Here is a 22,429-nt window from a genome sequence, read left to right on the forward strand (position 1 = left end):
CTGAGATAAACATGCCGCACTGTATAATCTTTCTGAGTATTTCTATTCCCGAGTAGTGAACTGGCTGCACGGTATAATAAATATATACAGTCATTGTTCACTTTAGTAGATAATCAAGTACACCAGCTGATTAACCATAAATGCAAATATCTAGTCAGCCAATTATGTGGCAGCATCTCTATGCATCAAAGTATGTAAACATGGTCAAGATGTTCAGTTGTTGTTAACACCAAACTCCAGAATCGATACCAGATGTAATATACAGTATGTAACCTTGACCAGGGTGTGTTTGCTGCTGACAGACGGAGGGGTATGGATATTTCATAAACTGATATACAGGGAATGGCATGCTCAACAGTCTCTAGAGTTCATAGAGTATGGTTCACAAAACAAAACACTTCCAGTGAGTGGTGGTTCTGTGGGTGAAAATAGCATAGGTGCAGGTTTTCTAGAAAGAGCTATGTGCTTTATAAGGACAGAATATGTCTTTCTATTGGGTACCAGTAAAATATAGTCCAACCAGGGACGTGCAGTCAGGGGAGGCAGGGGAGGCAGTGCCTCCCCTGTCATTAATAATTGAAATAATACAAAGAAGATACTCATATTTTGTATCATGAGTAACTTTTCTCATATTATTCTAATCATTTAATACATCAAAATAAGTTTGGGAGGCACTGATAGCAGTGCCTCTGTTGACAATGGGAACAGGGATAAAGTGGGGGGGGCGGGGGGGGCTAAGCTCTGGGCAGTAAAAATAAGATTTTACTCACCGGTAAATCTATTTCTCGTAGTCCGTAGTGGATGCTGGGAACTCCGTAAGGACCATGGGGAATAGCGGCTCCGCAGGAGACTGGGCACAACTAAAAGAAAGCTTTAGACTACTGGTGTGCACTGGCTCCTCCCACTATGACCCTCCTCCAGACTTCAGTTAGGATACTGTGCCCGGAAGAGCTGACACAATAAGGAAGGATTTTGAATCCCGGGTAAGACTCATACCAGCCACACCAATCACACCGTGTAACTCGTTATACAATACCCAGTTAACAGTATGAAAAAACGTGAGCCTCTCAACAGATGGCTCAACAATAACCCTTTAGTTAAACAATAACTATATACAAGTATTGCAGACAATCCGCACTTGGGATGGGTGCCCAGCATCCACTACGGACTACGAGAAATAGATTTACCGGTGAGTAAAATCTTATTTTCTCTGACGTCCTAGTGGATGCTGGGAACTCCGTAAGGACCATGGGGATTATACCAAAGCTCCCAAATGGGCGGGAGAGTGCGGATGACTCTGCAGCACCGAATGGGCAAACTCTAGGTCCTCCTCAGCCAGGGTGTCAAACTTGTAGAATTTAGCAAATGTGTTTGACCCCGACCACGTAGCTGCTCGGCAAAGTTGTAGAGCCGAGACCCCTCGGGTAGCCGCCCAAGAAGAGCCCACCTTCCTCGTGGAATGGGCTTTCACTGATTTAGGATGCGGCAGTCCAGCCGCAGAATGTGCAAGCTGAATCGTACTACAGATCCAGCGAGCAATAGTCTGCTTTGAAGCAGGTGCACCCAGCTTGTTAGGTGCATACAGGATAAACAACGAGTCAGTTTTCCTGACACTAGCTGTCCTGGAAACATAAATTTTCAAGGCCCTGACTATGTCCAACAACTTGGAAGCCTCCAAGTCCTTAGTAGCCGCAGGCACCACAATAGGTTGGTTCAAATGAAAAGCTGATACCACCTTAGGGAGAAACTGGGGACGAGTCCTCAATTCTGCCCTATCCATATGAAAAATCAGATATGGGCTTTTACATGACAAAGCCGCCAATTCTGATACACGCCTGGCCGAAGGCAAGGCCAATAACATGACCACTTTCCACGTGAGATATTTCAATTCCACGGTTTTAAGTGGCTCAAACCAATGAGACATTAGGAAATCCAACACCACGTTGAGATCCCAGGGTGCCACTGGAGGCACAAAAGGGGGCTGAATATGCAGCACTCCCTTAAAAAAAGTCTGAACTTCAGGCAGTGAAGCCAGTTCTCTTTGAAAGAAAATCGACAGAGCCGAAATTTGGACTTTAATGGAACCCAATTTTAGGCCCATAGTCACCCCTGACTATAGGAAGTGCAGGAAACGGCCCAGCTGAAATTCTTCCGTCGGGGCCTTCCTGGCCTCACACCACGCAACATATTTTCGCCAAATGCGGTGATAATGGTTCGCGGTCACTTCTTTCCTAGCTTTAATCAGCGTAGGAATGACTTCCTCCGGAATGCCCTTTTCCTTCAGGATCCGGCGTTCAACTGCCATGCCATCAAACGCAGCCGCGGTAAGTCTTGGAACAGACAGGGCCCCTGCTGCAGCAGGTCCTGTCTGAGCGGCAGAGGCCATGGGTCCTCTGAGGTCATTTCTTGAAGTTCCGGGTACCAAGCTCTTCTTGGCCAATCCGGAACAATGAGTATAGTTCTTACTCCTCTTCTCCTTATTATCCTCAGTATCTTTGGTATGAGAGGAAGAGGAGGGAACACATAAACCGACCGGTACACCCACGGTGTCACTAGAGCGTCCACAGCTATCGCCTGAGGGTCTCTTGACCTGGCGCAATATCTTTCTAGCTTTTTGTTTAGGCGTGACGCCATCATGTCCACCTGTGGCCTTTCCCAACGGTTTACAATCAGTTGGAAGACTTCTGGATGAAGTCCCCACTCTCCCGGGTGGAGGTCGTGCCTGCTGAGGAAGTCTGCTTCCCAGTTGTCCACTCCCGGAATGAACACTGCTGACAGTGCTAACACGTGATTTTCCGCCCATCGGAGAATCCTGTTATGAACACCAGTGCCAGCAGGAATGTACTGGTGTCTGAACGGTGAGGGATGCAAAACAAATGAACTCACAGACAGACTGGGGAATATGACATTACATACACAGAAGGTGATAGGGTAACAAAATAAACACAAAGTGAACAGAGAAGCCCAAAGGCTAAGAAACTGGGTGTCTCCCTAGTATTAGGAATGCTCAGATGGAAAGAAGCGAGATGTAGTGATTTAATACGAAGAGAACCCGAAATGCTGTTGCTAAGGGCAACAGCAAAACCCTAAAGGGTTACCAACGGGTGTGGCAGTAAACTCCTTGGTCAGAGATGGAATAATAGACACAAGGAGAGTCTCCACAATCCTAGTTCTCACTTGCAGTGCACTGGTTCAGCTTACTGCCACTAAACTGACACCTGAACACCTTGCACAGTGAGAAAGGATTTTGGCAGGCAAGTCTGAGAATACAGCCGCAAACTTGCTAGGTTCACAGAGTAGCAAAAGAACCCCAGCAGGTTAAACGACTGACTCCAGTCTTACTGCTAGGTCTGGATTGGCAGAGTGTAATACCAAATCCCAAGGCCTATTTGCAGTAAGCAACAAACAAATACAAAGTTTACACAGTACTAGCTAGCTTTCAGGAACTGACTAACCAACAAAGATTCAGCAGCATCTGCCTAACCTGAGAAGAGGGTTTATATAGCAGGTGCTGTCCACGCCCCACTCAGACCTCACAGACTGTGAGCACAAAAACCAGCACCGGATCCCCTGCCGTGCACAGCGCCTGTAACCACTGCACAGCAAAAGACCCGAACCGGAGTATCAGCTACGCTCAGGTTACTCCGCTAGCACTTGTCTCCCGGTTGCCATGACGACGTGGCAGCACAGAGCAGGAGACCCTAACAGTACCCCCCCTCTGACGAGGGGTCAAAGAACCCCTACCACCGGGTTTATCGGGGAACTGCGAGAAGAAAGAGCGTAACAGTCTGGGGGCATGAAGATCACAACTTTTATTGATACCCAAAGAACGGGGTAGATCTAACTGAAATGCCACCGGATTGATAACCCTAGTGATCTTATAAGGACCGATGAACCGGGGGCCTAACTTATGAGATGGCTGTCTCAACTTCAAATTCTTGGTAGACAACCAGACAAAGTCTCCTAATTTGAAGCTGCAGGGTCTTTTCCGCTTATCAAAAACCCTTTTGGTCACTAATAACACAGACACAAGGGCTTTCTTCACTTTCCTCTAAATACCTCTAAGGACCGAAACCACAGAGGAACCACCAGGCGTGGAGTCCAGGGGGTCAAAAGAATTGGCCTTAGGATGATGCCCATACACACAAAGGAAGGGAGAGATCCCTGTAGCAGAGTGAGCCGCGTTGTTATAGGCAAACTCCGCCATGGACAGATGAGCAACCCAGTCAGTCTGACACTTGGAGACATAACACCTGAGGAACTGCTCCAAGGACTGGTTCACCCTTTCAGTCTGCCCATTAGACTGCGGATGGTAGCCTGACGACAAGCTGACAGAAATCTGGAGATCGGAACAAAATGCCCTCCAGAATTTGGCCACAAACTGGGATCCGCGGTCAGAGACCACATCAAGTGGCAACCCGTGGAGGCGCACAACATGCAGCATAAATAATTCAGACAGGCGTCTGGCCGATGGCAGCCCAACCAATGGAACGAAGTGCGCCATCTTCGAAAACCTGTCAACGATAACCCAGATGGCTGTCATCCCCGAGGATTTGGGCAAGTCCACCACAAAATCCATTGAAATGTGGGTCCATGGCTTAGATGGAATAGAGAGTGGATGTAATGGGCCAACAGGAACCCCTCTAGGAGTCTTATTTCGGGCACAGATGTCACATGCCCGAACCCACTGATCCACGTCCCTAGCCACCGAGGGCCACCACACCGCCCTAGATAGCAACTCCCGAGTTCTGGCAATACCCGGGTGACCTGCCGACTTCTTGGCATGGAATTCCAGGAACACTCGCTGTCTTAACCTAGGAGGCACAAACAAAAGACCTACCGGAAGGTCTGGAGGAGCCTGCTCCTGTGCTCTAAGGACTAATGACAAGAGGTCCTGTGTAATGCCCACTTTAATACATGATGGGGACACAATGGGCAATGGCTCCTCGGTGGTCTCCTGGATTGGAGCAAAACTCCGCGAGAGCGCATCAGCCTTGATGTTTTTTGACCCAGGGCGATATGTTATCAAAAAATTAAAGCGAGCAAAAAACAAAGCCCATCGAGCCTGCCTGGCATTGAGGCGCTTCGCTGACTCTAAATAAGCCAAATTCTTATGGTCGGTGAGAATTGAGACCACAAACTTAGCCCCCTCAAGCCAGTGTCTCCACTCCTCGAGTGCATCCTTAATAGCCAACAATTCCCGGTTACCCACGTCATAATTCATCTCGGCAGGCGAAAATTTACGGGAAAAGTAAGCACAGGGATGAAGGCAATTATCAGACACCCCCATCTGAGAGAGCACTGCCCCAATACCCATCTCAGAGGCATCCACCTCCACCACAAAAGGACGCTCTGGATCTGGGTGTCGCAGCACCTTGGCCGAGACAAATGCCCTTTTGAGACGGGCAAAAGCCGCTTTGGCCTCACAAGACCAGTGAGCAACATCCGCCCCTTTCTTAGTGAGTGCCACCAAGGGCGCCACTATAGACGAAAATCCAGCGATAAATCGTCTATAAAAATTTGCAAAGCCCAGAAAACGCTGAAGCGCCTTCAAACTAGTGGGCTGCACCCAATCCAGGACTGCCTGTACCTTGGAACCCTCCATTTGGAAACCTTCTGGGGAGATAATATATCCTAGAAATGCAATTTGCTGAACTTCAAATTTGCACTTCTCCAGCTTCGCCCCAAGCCGGTGGTCTCTGAGTTTCTGGAGGACTAAGCGTACATGCTTCCGATGTTCCTCCAGGGAATGGGAGAAGATTAGGATGTCATCTAAGTATACAACTAAGAATCTATCCAAATATTCCCTGAGCACATCGTTCATGAAGTCCTGGAAGACTGCCGGGGCATTACAGAGCCCAAAAGGCATCACCAAATATTCATAATGCCCTCAGTGGGTATTAAAGGCAGTCTTCCATTCATCCCCCTCTCTTATTCGGAATAAATTGTACGCACCGCGTAGGTCAATCTTAGAAAAAATGGTGGCAGTACGAAGCTGGTCAAACAAGACCGAAATGAGAGGCAGTTGGTATGAGTTTTTAATCGTGATACGGTTCAATTCCCTGAAGTCGATGCAGGGTCGCAACGAACCGTCCTTTTTACCCACGAAGAAGAACCCCGACCCAACTGGAGACTGTGAAGGTCTGATAAATCCCTTAGCCAAGTTCTCCTGAATGTACTCTGCCATAGCCTGAGTCTCAGGACGTGACAGGGAGTACAACCTGCTCTTGGGAAGCTTAGCATTCGGCAACAAATCAATGGCACAGTCATAGGGGCGATGGGGTGGTAGTACCTCTGCAACTCTTTTGGAGAACACGTCCGCAAAATCTGCATAACATCCTGGCAATCCTGGCAAACTTAGCTGCGAAAGCCTGACTGGAAGGCTCAAGCAACTCCTGAAACAATCAGTACCCCAACTAAGAATCTCCCCAGAGACCCAGTCAAATTTAGGATTGTGGGCCCTTAACCAGGGTAACCCCAACACCAATGGGGCAAAAGTACAGAAAGTCACATAAAAGGACAATTTTTTAGAGTGTGTGGCTCCAATAAACAAAGGAATCTGGCTAGTGCAAGAGGTAATTTTACCCTGGGATAATGGTTCCCCGTTTAACCCATAAATCTCAATTTCCGATGCCAAGGGTACTAAGGGAACAGAGTGTTTCAGGGCGAATTGGCGGTCCATAAAAACCCCGTCGGCCCAACTGTCCACAAAGGCCTCAGACTTGACAGTTTGACCGAGGATCTTCAAGGTCACCGGAATGATAAAAGTCTTCTTGGGAAATTCTGACTTCTGGCCTGACAGGATATTTCCCATCACCCTCAGGCCCTGAAGTTTTCCGGCTTTTCTGGGCATGATACTACCACATGACCTTTATTCCCACAGTACAAACATAACCCCTGCTGTCTCCTCCGCGTCTTCTCACGCGAGGAGAGGCGGGTAGCCCCAATCTGCATAGGCTCCTCGGAAAATTCCTCAGAGTCTGAGGTTCCCTTGGGAAAGAAGGAAACCTCGGTCTCCCTTTCAAGCCTGCGCTCTCTCAGCCGTCTATCCACCCGAATGGATAACTGCATGAGCTGATCCAAGCTATCAGGCAAGGGATATTGTACCAGTTGGTCTTTTAACTGGTTGGAAAGACCTCTTCGGTACTGGTGTCTCAGGGCTGGGTCATTCCACTGGGTATCATGGGCCAACCTCCGAAACTCCGTACAATAAACCTCAACTGGCCTTCGCCCTTGCTTAAGGATCGAAATCTGAGCCTTGGCTGAGGCCGTCTTGTCAGGGTCATCATACAACATGCCCAGTGCCGTAAAAAAAGCATCAACACTTTTAAGCGACGGACAGTCAGGCTGCAACCCATATGCCCAGACCTGTGGGTCTCCTTGTAGCAAGGAAATCACTATGCCCACCCGCTGAATCTCCGACCCAGAAGACTGAGGCCTAAGCTGGAAATATAGCTTGCAGCTCTCCTTGAAACAAAAGAACTGCGAGCGATCTCCAGAAAAACGATCCGGGAGATTTACTTTCGGCTCCTTAACCCCTGAAGGTACTGCTGCTGTGGGAGCTCCGCCAGCGGCCTGTGAGGTGTGCCTTTTAATGGACAAATCATTAAATTGTCGAGTCAGGACCTGCACCTGATCGACCACCTGTTGCAAAGTATTTTGAGGGGTATGCTCCATATTCCCACAAAATTTCAACAGGAGTATTAGGCTGCTGAATATGTTATGCACACCAGTGCCAGCAGGAATGTACTGGTGTCTGAACGGTGAGGGATGCAAAACAAATGAACTCACAGACAGACTGGGGAATATGACATTACATACACAGAAGGTGATAGGGTAACAAAATAAACACAAAGTGAACAGAGAAGCCCAAAGGCTAAGAAACTGGGTGTCTCCCTAATATTAGGAATGCTCAGATGGAAAGAAGCAAGATGTAGTGATTTAATACGTAGAGAACCCGAAATGCTGTTGCTAAGGGCAACAGCAAAACCCTAAAGGGTTACCAACGGGTGTGGCAGTAAACTCCTTGGTCAGAGATGGAATAATAGACACAAGGAGAGTCTCCACAATCCTAGTCCTCACTTGCAGTGCACTGGTTCAGCTTACTGCCACTAAACTGACACCTGAACACCTTGCACAGTGAGAAAGGATTTTGGCAGGCAAGTCTGAGAATACAGCCGCAAACTTGCTAGGTTCACAGAGTAGCAAAAGAACCCCAGCAGGTTAAACGACTGACTCCAGTCTTACTGCTAGGTCTGGATTGGCAGAGTGTAATACCAAATCCCAAGGCCTATTTGCAGTAAGCAACAAACAAATACAAAGTTTACACAGTACTAGCTAGCTTTCAGGAACTGACTAACCAACAAAGATTCAGCAGCATCTGCCTAACCTGAGAAGAGGGTTTATATAGCAGGTGCTGTCCACGCCCCACTCAGACCTCACAGACTGTGAGCACAAAAACCAGCACCGGATCCCCTGCCGTGCACAGAGCCTGTAACCACTGCACAGCAAAAGACCCGAACCGGAGTATCAGCTACGCTCAGGTTACTCCGCTAGCACTTGTCTCCCGGTTGCCATGACGACGTGGCAGCACAGAGCAGGAGACCCTAACAAATCCTTGTCGCTTCTGCCATCGCCATCCTGCTTCTTGTGCCTCCCTGTCGGTTTAAATGGGCGACTGCCGTGATGTCTGACTGGATCAGCACCGGCTGGTTTTGAAGCAGGGATTTTGCCTGACTGAGGGCATTGTAAATGGCCCTCAGCTCCAGAATATTTATGTGTAGGGAAGTCTCCTGACTTGACCATAGCCCTTGGAAGTTTCTTCCCTGTGTGACTGCCCCCCAGCCTCGAAGGCTGGTATCCGTGGTTACCAGGACCCAGTCCTGTATGCCGAATCTGCGGCCCTCTTGAAGATGAGCCCTTGCAGTCACCACAGCAGATACACCCTGGTCCTTGGAGACAGGGTTATCAGCCGATGCATCTGAAGATGCGATCCGGACCACTTGTCCAACAGGTCCCACTGAAATGTTCTTGCATGGAACCTGCCGAATGGAATTGCTTCGTAGGAAGCCACCATATTTCCCAGGATCCGCGTGCAGTGATGCACCGATACCTGTCTTGGTTTTAGGAGGCCTCTGACTAGAGATGACAGCTCCTTGGCCTTCTCCTCCGGGAGAAACACTTTTTTCTGTTCTGTGTCCAGAACCATCCCCAGGAACAGTAGACATGTCGTAGGGACCAGCTGTGACTTTGGAATATTTAGAATCCAGCCGTGCTGGTGTAGCACCTCCCGAGATAGTGCTACCCCGACCAACAACTGCTCCTTGGACCTCGCCTTTATCAGGAGATCGTCCAAGTACGGGATAATTAATACTCCCTTCTTTCGAAGGAGTATCATCATTTCGGCCATTACCTTGGTAAAGACCCTCGGAGCCGTGGATAACCCGAATGGCAACGTCTGGAATTGATAATGACAATCCTGTACCACAAATCTGAGGTACTCCTGGTGAGGATGGTAAATGGGGACATGCAGGTAAGCATCCTTGATGTCCAGTGATACCATGTAATCCCCCTCGTCCAGGCTTGCAATAACCGCCCTGAGCGATTCCATCTTGAACTTGAATTTTTTTATATATGTGTTCAAGGATTTCAAATTTAAAATGGGTCTCACCGAACCGTCCGGTTTCGGTACCACAAACATTGTGGAATAGTAACCCCGTCCTTGTTGAAGTAGGGGCACCTTGACTATCACCTGCTGGGAATACAGCTTGTGAATTGCCTCCAGCACTGCCTCCCTGGCTGAGGGGGTAGTTGGCAAGGCAGATTTGAGGAAACGGCGGGGGGAGACGTCTCCAGTTCCAGCTTGTACCCCTGAGATATTACTTGAAAGATCCAGGGATCCACCCGTGAGCGAGCCCACTGATTGCTGAAATTTTTGAGACGGGCCCCCACCGTACCCGGCTCCACCTGTGGAGCCCCAGCGTCATGCGGTGGACTTAGAGGAAGCGGGGGAGGACTTTTGCTCCTGGGAACTGGTTGTATGCTGCAGCTTTTTCCCTCTACATCTGCCTCTGGGCTGAAAGGACGCGCCTTTAACCCGCTTGCCCTTATAGGGCCGAAAGGACTGTACCTGATAATACGGTGCTTTCTTTGGCTGTGAGGGAACATGGGGTAAAAATGCAGACTTCCCAGCTGTTGCTGTGGAAACTAGGTCCGATAGACCATCCCCGAACAACTCCTCACCTTTATAAGGCAAAACTTCCATGTGCCTTTTAGAGTCTGCATCACCTGTCCACTGCCGAGTCCATAACCCTCTCCTGGCAGAAATGGACATTGCACTTATTTTAGATGCCAGCCGGCAAATATCCCTCTGTGCATCTCTCATATATAAGACTGCGTCTTTAATATGCTCAACAGTTAGCAATATAGTGTCCATGTCTAAGGTATCAATACTTTCTGACAGGGAATCTGACCACGCAGCTGCAGCACTGCACATCTATGCTGAAGCAATAGCTGGTCTCAGTATAATACCTGTGTGTGTATATACTGACGTCAGGATAGCCTCCTGCTTTCTATCAGCAGGTTCCTTTAGGGCGGCCGTATCCGGAGACGGTAGTGCCACCTTTTTTGACAAACGTGTGAGCGCTTTATCCACCCTAGGGGATGTTTCCCAACGTGACCTATCCTCTACCATTACGTCCCTAGTAACCTAGGGACGTAATGGTAGAGAATAGGTCACTAGTAACCTTTTAGAAAATAAGAATTTACTTACCGATAATTCTATTTCTCGGAGTCCGTAGTGGATGCTGGGGTTCCTGAAAGGACCATGGGGAATAGCGGCTCCGCAGGAGACAGGGCACAAAAAGTAAAGCTTTACGATCAGGTGGTGTGTACTGGCTCCTCCCCCTATGACCCTCCTCCAAGCCTCAGTTAGGTACTGTGCCCGGACGAGCGTACACAATAAGGAAGGATTTTGAATCCCGGGTAAGCCTCATACCAGCCACACCAATCACACTGTACAACCTGTGATCTGAACCCAGTTAACAGTATGATAACAGCGGAGCCTCTGAAAAGATGGCTCACAACAATAATAACCCGATTTTTGTAACTATGTACAAGTATTGCAGACAATCCGCACTTGGGATGGGCGCCCAGCATCCACTACGGACTCCGAGAAATAGAATTATCGGTAAGTAAATTCTTATTTTCTCTATCGTCCTAGTGGATGCTGGGGTTCCTGAAAGGACCATGGGGATAATACCAAAGCTCCCAAACGGGCGGGAGAGTGCGGATGACTCTGCAGCACCGAATGAGAGAACTCCAGGTCCTCCTTAGCCAGGGTATCAAATTTGAAGGATTTTACAAACGTGTTTGCCCCTGACTAAATAACCGCTCGGCAAAGTTGTAAAGCCGAGACCCCTCGGGCAGCCGCCCAAGATGAGCCCACCTTCCTTGTGGAATGGGCATTTACATATTTTGGCTGTGGCAGGCCTGCCACAGAATGTGCAAGCTGAATTGTATTACACATCCAACTAGCAATAGTCTGCTTAGAAGCAAGAGCACCCAGTTTGTTGGGTGCATACAGGATAACAGCAAGTCAGTTTTCCTGACTCCAGCCGTCCTGGAACATATTTTCAGGGCCCTGACAACATCTAGCAACTTGGAGTCCTCCAAGTCCCTAGTAGGTGCAAGGCACCACAATAAGCTGGTTCAGGTGAAACACTGACACCACCTTAGGGAGAGAACTGGGGACGAGTCCGCAGCTCTGCCCTGTCCGAATGGACAAACAGAAATGGGCTTTTTTGAGAAAAAACCACCAATTTGACACTCGCCTGGTCCAGGCCAGGGCCAAGAGCATGGTCACTTTTCATGTGAGATGCTTCAAATCCACAGATTTGACTGGTTTTAAACCAATGTGATTTGAGGAATCCCAGAACTACGTTGAGATCCCACAGTGCCACTGGAGGCACAAAAGGGGGTTGTATATGCAATACTCCCTTGACAAACTTCTGGACTTCAGGAACTGAAGCCAATTCTTTCTGGAAGAAAATCGACAGGGCCGAAATTTGAACCTTAATGGACCCCAATTTGCGGCCCATAGACACTCCTGTTTGCAGGAAATGCAGGAAACGACCGAGTTGAAATTTCTTTGTGGGGCCATCCTGGCCTCACACCACGCAACATATTTTCGCCACATGTGGTGATAATGTTGTGCGGTCACCTCCTTTCTGGCTTTGACCAGGGTAGGAATGACCTCTTCCGGAATGCCTTTTTCCCTTAGGATCCGGCGTTCCACCGCCATGCCGACAAACGCAGCTGCGGTAAGTCTTGGAACAGACATGGTACTTGCTGAAGCAAATCCCTTCTTAGCAGCAGAGGCCATAAGACCTCTGTAAGCATCTCTTGAAGTTCCGGGTACCAAGTCCTTCTTGGCCAATCCGGAGCCATGAGTATAGTTCTTACTCCTCTACGTCTTATAATTCTCAGCACCTTAGGTATGAGAAGCAGAGGAGGGAACACATACACCGACTGGTACACCCACGGTGTTACCAGAACGTCCACAGCTATTGCCTGAGGGTCTCTTGACCTGGCGCAATACCTGTCCCGTTTTTTGTTCAGACGGGACGCCATCATGTCCACCTTTGGTATTTCCCAACGGTTTACAATCATGTGGAAAAAACTTCCCGATGAAGTTTCCACTCTCCCGGGTGGAGGTCGTGCCTGCTGAGGAAGTCTGCTTCCCAGTTTCCATTCCCGGGATGAAACACTGCTGACAGTGCTATCACATGATTTTCCGCCCAGCGAAAAGTCCTTGCAGTTTTTGCCATTGCCCTCCTGCTTCTTGTGTCGCCCTGTCTGTTTACGTGGGCGACTGCCGTGATGTTTTTCCCACTGGATCAATACCGGCTGACCTTGAAGCAGAGGTCTTGCTAAGCTTAGAGCATTATAAATTTACCCTTAGCTCCAGTATATTTATGTGGAGAAAAGTCTCCAGACTTGATCACACTCCCTGGAAATTTTTTCCTTGTGTGACTGCTCCCCAGCCTCTCGGGCTGGGCTCCGTGGTCACCAGCATCCAATCCTGAATGCCGAATCTGCGGCCCTCTAGAAGATGAGCACTCTATAACCACCACAGGAGAGACACCCTTGTCCTTGGATATAGGGTTATCCGCTGATGCATCTGAAGATGCGATCCGGACCATTTGTCCAGCAGATCCCACTGAAAAGTTCTTGCGTGAAATCTGCCGAATGGAATTGCTTCGTAGGAAGCCACCATTTTTACCAGGACCCTTGTGCAATGATGCACTGTTTTTAGGAGGTTCCTGACTAGCTCGGATAACTCCCTGGCTTTCTCTTCCGGGAGAAACACCTTTTTCTGGACTGTGTCCAGAATCATCCCTAGGCACAGCAGACGTGTCGTCGGGATCAGCTGCGATTTTGGAATATTTAGAATCCACCCGTGCTGTTGTAGCAGTATCCGAGATAGTGCTACTCCGACCTCCAACTGTTCCCTGGACTATGCCCTTATCATGAGATCGTCCAAGTAAGGGATAATTAAGACGCCTTTTCTTCGAAGAAGAATCATCATTTCGGCCATTACCTTGGTAAAGACCCGGGGTGCCATGGACAATCCAAACGGCAGCGTCTGAAACTGATAGTGACAGTTCTGCACCACGAACCTGAGGTACCCTTAGTGAGAAGGGCAAATTTGGGACATAGAGGTAAGCATCCCTGATGTCCCGGGACACTATATAGTCCCCTTCTTCCTGGTTCGTTATCACTGCTCTGAGTGACTCCATCTTGATTTGAACCTTTGTAAGTGTTCAAAAATTTTTTAGAATAAGTCTCACCTAGCCTTCTGGCTTCAGTACCACAATATAGTGTGGAATAATACCCCTTTTCTTGTAGTAGGAGAGGTAATTTAATTATCACCTGCTGGGAATACAGCTTGTGAATTTTTTCCCATACTGCCTCCTTGTCGGAGGGAGACCTTGGTAAAGCAGACTTCAGGAGCCTGCGAAGGGGAAATGTCTCGACATTCCAATCTGTACCCCTGGGATACTACTTGTAGGATCCAGGGGTCCTGTACGGTCTCAGCGCCATGCTGAGAACTTGTCAGAAGCGGTGGAACGCTTCTGTTCCTGGGAATGGGCTGCCTGCTGCAGTCTTCTTCCCTTTCCTCTATCCCTGGGCAGATATGATCTTATAGGGACGAAAGGACTGAGGCTGAAAAGACGGTGTCTTTTTCTGCAGAGATGTGACTTAGGGTAAAAACGGTGGATTTTCCAGCAGTTGCCGTGGCCACCAGGTCCGATGGACCGACCCCAAATAACTCCTCTTCCTTTATACGGCAATACACCTTTGTGCCGTTTGGAATCTGCATCTGACCACTGTCGTGTCCATAACATCTTCTGGCAGATATGGACATCGCATTTACTCTTGATGCCAGAGTGCAAATATCCCTCTGTGCATCTCGCATATATAGAAATGCATCCTTTAAATGCTCTATAGTCAATAAAATACTGTCCCTGTCAAGGGTATCAATATTTTTAGTCAGGGAATCCGACCAAGCCACCCCAGCTCTGCACATCCAGGCTGAGGCGATCGCTGGTCGCAGTATAACACCAGTATGTGTGTATATACTTTTTATGATATTTTCCAGCCTCCTGTCAGCTGGTCCTTGAGGACGGCCCTATCTATAGACGGTACCGCCACTTGTTTTGATAAGCGTGTGAGCGCCTTAGCCACCCTAAGGGGTGTTTCCCAACGCGCCCTAACTTCTGGCGGGAAAGGGTATACCGCCCCTAATTTTCTATCGGGGGGAACCCACGCATCATCACACACTTTATTTAATTTATCTGATTCAGGAAAAACTACGGTAGTTTTTTCACATCCCACATAATACCCTCTTTTGTGGTACTTGTAGTATCAGAAATATGTAACACCTCCTTCATTGCCTTTAACGTGTGGCCCTAATAAGGAATACGTTTGTTTATTCACCGTCGACACTGGATTCAGTGTCCCTGTCTGTGTCTGTGTCGACCGACTAAAGTAAACGGGCGTTTTAAAACCCCTGACGGTGTTTTTGAGACGTCTGGACCGGTACTAATTGTTTGTCGGCCGTCTCATGTCGTCAACCGACCTTGCAGCGTGTTGACATTATCACGTAATTCCCTAAATAAGCCATCCATTCCGGTGTCGACTCCCTAGAGAGTGACATCACCATTACAGGCAATTGCTCCGCCTCCTCACCAACATCGTCCTCATACATGTCGACACACACGTACCGACACACAGCACACACACAGGGAATGCTCTGATAGAGGACAGGACCCACTAGCCCTTTGGAGAGACAGAGGGAGAGTTTGCCAGCACACACCAAAAACGCTATAATTATATAGGGACAACCTTATATAAGGGTTTTCCCTTATAGCATCTTTATTATATATTTCTAACGCCAAATTAGTGCCCCCCCTCTCTGTTTTAACCCTGTTTCTGTAGTGCAGTGCAGGGGAGAGCCTTGGAGCCTTCCCTCCAGCCTTTCTGTGAGGGAAAATGGCGCTGTGTGCTGAGGAGATAGGCCCCGCCCCTTTTTCGGCGGCCTCGTCTCCCGCTCTTAACGGATTCTGGCAGGGGTTAAATATCTCCATATAGCCTCCGGAGGCTATATGTGAGGTATTTTTAGCCAAAATAGGTTTTCATTTGCCTCCCAGGGCGCCCCCCTCCCAGCGCCCTGCACCCTCAGTGACTGCCGTGTGAAGTGTGCTGAGAGGAAAATGGCGCACAGCTGCAGTGCTGTGCGCTACCTTTAGAAGACTGAGGAGTCTTCTGCCGCCGATTCTGGACCTCTTCTTACTTCAGCATCTGCAAGGGGGCCGGCGGCAAGGCTCCGGTGACCATCCAGGCTGTACCTGTGATCGTCCCTCTGGAGCTGATGTCCAGTAGCCAAGAAGCCAATCCATCCTGCACGCAGGTGAGTTCACTTCTTCTCCCCTAAGTCCCTCGTTGCAGTGATCCTGTTGCCAGCAGGACTCGCTGTAAAATAAAAAACCTAAGCTAAACTTTTCTAAGCAGCTCTTTAGGAGAGCCACCTAGATTGCACCCTTCTCGGCCGGGCACAAAAATCTAACTGAGGCTTGGAGGAGGGTCATAGGGGGAGGAGCCAGTACACACCACCTGATCGTAAAGCTTTACTTTTTGTGCCCTGTCTCCTGCGGAGCCGCTATTCCCCATGGTCCTTTCAGGAACCCCAGCATCCACTAGGACGATAGAGAAATTACCAGTTTCTTATCGGGGGAAGCCCACGCTTCTTCACACACTTCGTTTAACTCCTCAGATGGAGGAAAAACTACTGGCAGTTTTTTCTCTCCAAACATAATACCCTTTTTTGTGGTACCTGGGGTAACATCAGAAATGTGCAACACATTTTTCATAGCCTCAATCATGTAACGTGTGGCCCTATTGGAAGTTACATTAGTCTCATCGTCGTCGACACTGGAGTCAGTATCCGTGTCGACATCTGTGTCTGCCATCTGAGGTAGCGGCCGTTTTAGAGCCCCTGATGGCTTTTGAGACACCTGGGCAGGCACAGGCTGAGAAGCCGGCTGTCCCAGATTCGGAATGTCGTCAAACCTTTTATGTAAAGAGTCGACACTGTCACGTAATTCCTTCCACATAACCATCCACTCAGGTGTCGACCCCGCAGGGGGTGACATCACATTTACAGGCATCTGCTCCGCCTCCACATAAGCCTCCTCATCATACATGTCGACACAGCCGTACCGACACACCGCACACACACAGGGAATGCTCTGACTGAGGACAGGACCCCACAAAGCCCTTTGGGGAGACAGAGAGAGAGTATGCCAGCACACACCAGAGCGCTATAAAATACAGGAACTAACTGAATTATATCCCCTTATAGCTGCTATATATTTATACTGCGCCTAAATTTAGTGCCCCCCCTCTCTTTTTTACCCTGATGTAGTGGAGACTGCAGGGGAGAGCCTGGGAGCGTTCCTTCCAGCGGAGCTGTGAGGGAGAAATGGCGCCAGTGTGCTGAGGGAGATAGCCCCGCACCTTTTCCGGCGGACTTCTCCCGCTTTTATTGTAACTCTGGCAGGGGTATTAATTTACACCTATATAGCCTACCTTGAAGAAGACAGAAGTCTTCTGCTGCCGATTTTCCGGACTCTTCTTGCTTCTGGCTCTGTAAGGGGGACGGCGGCGCGGCTCCGGGACCGAACAATCGAGGTCGGGTCCTGTGTTCAATCCCTCTGGAGCTAATGGTGTCCAGTAGCCTAAGAAGCCCAAGCTACCACCAGTTAGGTAGGTTCGCTTCTTCTCCCCTTAGTCCCTCGCTGCAGTGAGTCTGTTGCCAGCAGAACTCACTGTAAAATAAAAAACCTAAAATAAACTTTCTTTCTAGGAGCTCAGGAGAGCCCCTAGTGTGCATCCAGCTCAGCCGGGCACAAGATTCTAACTGAAGTCTGGAGGAGGGTCATAGTGGGAGGAGCCAGTGCACACCAGTAGTCTAAAGCTTTCTTTTAGTTGTGCCCAGTCTCCTGCGGAGCCGCTATTCCCCATGGTCCTTACGGAGTTCCCAGCATCCACTAGGACGTCAGAGAAAGCCCATTAAATAAACTGGAGAAAGCAGCACTAGTATAAGTGCCTCGTTGACAGGGAGGTGCCTTCAGCACACATCAAAGCACTCCCCTGTGCTGGATCCGCTGTCCAATCACACATACGGTTGGGGGAAGTGGTGGCGGAATCCAGTGGATAGCATGACTCGTCTGGTGGTGTGGTGGTCGTGGGAGCCTGACAGCAGCAGTGGTGTCCCCGGAGGTGGCAGGAAGACCAGGTCCTGGAGTGCGTGCGTGCGGTGGCTGGTCCTCTTCCTCCTCTTCCACCCTCCCAGCCAGCAGCAGCGGCTGCATTACCGGCGCCTGCACTCTCCCGAACCAGGGGTCCTGCACAGGGCACGTCTGCCCAGACCACCCAGGCGAGAAAGGGGGGCAGCTGGGCTGGCTTGGAAAAAGGTATAGAGGGCAGGACGCATGATATGTTTTGCTGCATGAGCAGCTGCTTATGGAAATGGGGATAGTCACCCACTACTCTAAACTATTATCAGAAATCTGACCGCATATAACAGTAGATAGCAAAAGAATTAGCAGCGCTTATACTAGTATATTTTACCTTTATTCAGTGATTGGATTGACTATGCCTACATATAAAAGGATTATAACTATTACATATATAAAAACACATTCACAACATGTGCCAAATCTAAAAACATTTTCACCCAAATTTGCTTCAAGAAATGGCTTATTTAGGACAATTAGTCAGTTAGGTGGTGTCCATTCCTTTGCATACCCCTATAGAATTAAGTCCAAAGACCTATGGTATTATTCCTCAGATATTGTATATGATCCAACAAAGTGGCATATCTACCAATAACTGCTACAGGATAGGTTTTCCAAGGAGTAATGGGCTCTACAGACTAGCCGCCTGTGCGCCGAGCTGCCCGACGGCTGGTACAGCCATCGGACGATGCGGCAGGGGGGTGACGGGGGGGAGTGAAGTTTCTTCACTCCCCCCATTACCCGGCCCCATAGCCCTGCATGCTAATATGGACGATATTGTCCATATTGGCTTTCAGGTATGAACGACCCGACACCAATGATAAACGAGCGTGGGGCCGCACATCGTTCATCGTTGGTGCCTACACACTGAAAGATATGAATGATATCTCATTCATTAATGAACGAGATCATTCATATCTTTCAGTGAAATCTTTCAGTGTGTAGGGCCCTTAAGTCTTGTATTCAAGTGTGGGTCCTCAGAGAATGTGGCGTGGATATTCAGGTAAGAATTCCGCTTTGACAAAGCTGCAGTTAGGACATAGTGAAATGCGTCAGGACTCCATATTGGCTCACCCATCAGGCTAAGAGGACATCGCATACAAGTGTGTCAGAACCGACTCCGGAATCTCCATATCTCCTTGGTTTACCTTATGTTCCTAAAGTAACAAGCATAACTCTTACCTGAATATCCACGCCGCGTTCTCTGAGGACCCACACCTGAATACAGGACTTACCTGTTGGAAAATCTATCCTCTAGTGGTTATAATACCATAGGAGTTTGGACTTAATGCTATAGGGTTATACATAGGAACAGCCACCACCTTAACTGACTAAATAAGACATTTCTTGAAGCAAATTTGAAAATGTTTTTATATACGTAATAAATTGTTATAATCCTTTTATATGTACGCATAGTCAAACCAATCACTGAATCAAGGTAAATATACTAGTATAAGTGCTGCTAAGTCTTTTGCTGGGTTGGGAGTGAAAGAGTATATATAGAAGAAGCCAGTGCCTCCCCAGCCAATGACCTCACCGCACGTTACTGGCTCCAACAGTGTGATGGATAATTCAGTGTTCATTTATTTCTCCGAAAACAAAATATGTGACAGTTCATAAAGAGCATTCAATGGTTTTGATTATATTCAGTGTATGATGCATTTCGTGGGGCGCAGACTGCTTCATCAGGTCGGAAACGTACCCAGAAATGTTGGTTCTGGCATAAATTGATGACATGGGCTATGTGTTGTATCCATATAATTCTGTTATGCTGCTATTTTAGCAAAACTGCAATTGGCTGCGATCGCATGCTGGGGGTCGTCCAGCATGCGGCAAGGCCACCCAGCATGCAAATACCTGGCAAAAATGCGATCGCAATGCAATTAAAATCGCATCGATGAACTGTGGATTCCCCTGAATATATATAGATATATTTATATATATATATATATATATATATATATATATAGGAATGGGGGAATAGGGGTATCAGCGAACAACAGTGTATGAATAGATGTAGATATATATATATATGAAGAAAAAAGTACGTAATGATGGGATAAGAAAATTTTTAACAATTATTATTATTATTATTATTATTATTATTTTTTTTAAATAATAGAGTAACAAGATATGAGATGAAATAAAAATTAGTAAATGCTAAATACAAGAGGCTAAAACCATAAATTAAAAAAATAAAAAATATGCAATATAAAAGATAAAATATTTCTGCTTATCTTAATATGGAGAGTCCTATGAGGTACAACCAACGCGTTTCGTCTATTTGACTTCATCAAAGGGATTTCTTATATACCCACCAGTGGCGCCGTACGTTTATTGTTTTTTTTTTATATATATATATATATATATATATAGGAGTGGTATAGACCTAATTCTGCACTATTTCCCAAGCTCTACCTTGTGACGTACTCTCTGTTAGCTGGAGTACCAAGTAAGGATAAGAAAACGGAATGTGTCTTAAGGGAGCTCGGCAAATGAATACTTTATATCAGGAACTCTCTTCCAAATTTTGACCACAATTCAATAAAAACATTTGATTTATTCACATATTACCATTGTACAACATATTGCAGTGTATAAAATTGCATTTGTATACAGCGGAAAATACAATTAAAAAGTAAACTTCAGTTTTGTAAAATACATGAATCTTAATTAATTCGTCCAGTGGTGTTTCTTAAAAGATGCCTGATGTTCTCATAGTAGAGCCAAACCCAATGCGTTTCATCCCGAAGGACTTCATCAGGGGTTCATATCAATAGGTATTGGAAGAGCTTAATGTGGCAAATAACCAATTTAACGGTAGTGTTGTTCTCACTTGTAAAATCAGTATGTTACAATAATAAAACAACAATGCTGGATACACCAGTATTCACAGTTGATCAGGCCAATATAGTCATGCAATACAGGGATTTGAGCGCTGTATTCACAAAAGGCTAAATCCACAATTAAGTTGAACAAGCTTAGCAGATTCCCAGGCTCTCCTGAACAGCAGGAGCCCAGTATCTCCCATCTCTTACCACTCTGTACTACTCAATGCTGAATTACCTTCTCCATCAGCTGTCTTAGCTGCCGACTCCGTGGGTCTCTGGAGCAGGAGGTCTGTGCTGGAGCCACCACCGTGCAGATACATTTACCATCTGGTGCTTGGGCTGATGTGTAAATTTGCCACCCATCTTCAGGACTGGGGAAGAGAGTCTGTAAAGGGAGGATGATAAGAGGGGTTAAACATATATGGCTCTTCCTGTTTATGATAACAAGCATGAAAATATTTAATATGCAGTAATCAGTATTGCACCCAATCAAACACCTCTCATCAGTCATTATGGATGTGTGCCTTCCCCTATCACAGTGCTGCTGCCCAAGAATAAGTAGAACACATGATGTGGCCTATCACAGAACCGAGGACAGCTATTTTTCTGGGTGATTCTATTCTTTCCTCTAAGCAAATGTACAGTGCACATTGGTTACTTTTTTGTTTTATTATAATAGTTAATAGTATCATAGATTTATACCAACTCTTATGTCTATATTATGTATATGGATCTATCTGCATAATTTTGCCATCTCCGTGCTATCTTACTTGATTTGATTGGTACTAAGGGAGAGATTTATCAAAGCCTGGAGAGAAAAAAAGTGTAGAGAGATATACATGTACTAAGCAGTGATAAAAGAGGAGAAGTGAGCAAGTAGAGTAGTTGCTCATGGCAACCAATCAGCTGCTCTGTATAATTTTATATTATGCAAATTATAAAGGTTACGTCAATGCTGATTTGTTGCCATAGGCAACTTCTCCACTGGCTCACTTCTCCACTTTTATCACTGCTTAGTACAGGTCCCCTAGTACCAACCAGTCAGTGTCTAACTGCCATGTTCCATTTGACAAGTCACAGTTATGAGCTGCTTGGTTGGTACTTTATCTCTCCCCACTTTATCTCTCAAAGCTTTGAGAAATCTCCCTCTCAATTTCCTATTGCCACAAATAGCAGCAATAAGAAATTATAATTATCGGACTGAAAACCAGATCATTAATGAATGGGACCCCAGTCTCTAAATATATTTATTTCATTAATACATGAATGCATATACAACGGGTCAACCCAATGTACAGGTAAGCCAGATCAGAGATCGACCTGAAGGGTCTGGCTCATGGTTAAAACATTATATTGATGAGGTCACTGTCCTTAGGGAAGATGGATTAACTATTTCCTTGTTTTAGTTTAATTTGCTTTCCACTGTGATTGATCACTTACATGTACATAGCTATGGCTTTGTTATTCTCTACCACCAATAATGTCAGTACAGGATGGTAATTTGTCCTGTATGGAATGGACGGCCATTAAACACGTCACTCTAATTAGGTTATATTGTTGCTTAAACGGATTGTGCTTATAAGCCATTAAATATGTCAGTGTCATGAGGCTACTTTACTGCACAAAGGGGTCACCCATTACACGGGTCACCTCTCCTCATCCATTACACATGATATTGTTCTATGGCCGTTTGAGGCACAATGGGATTTGTCCATCAGCTACAGTATGTCATTATCG

General features: G+C 47.1%; 1 protein-coding gene across 2 annotated transcripts in view; it reads right to left on the reverse strand.

Annotated features, from left to right (window-relative positions):
• OLFM2 (olfactomedin 2) overlaps window positions 1–22,429 on the reverse strand; it is a 502,740-nt gene that overhangs the window by 184,129 nt on the left and 296,182 nt on the right. For both annotated transcript variants that reach the window (XM_063931494.1, XM_063931495.1), the window contains exon 2: window positions 20,928–21,077. In XM_063931494.1, coding sequence (XP_063787564.1) covers window positions 20,928–21,077 — 150 coding nt within the window. The remainder of the gene's footprint in view (window positions 1–20,927; window positions 21,078–22,429) is intronic.

The sequence above is a fragment of the Pseudophryne corroboree genome, chromosome 6 (assembly GCF_028390025.1).
Source record: "Pseudophryne corroboree isolate aPseCor3 chromosome 6, aPseCor3.hap2, whole genome shotgun sequence".
Taxonomy (NCBI): domain Eukaryota; kingdom Metazoa; phylum Chordata; class Amphibia; order Anura; family Myobatrachidae; genus Pseudophryne; species Pseudophryne corroboree.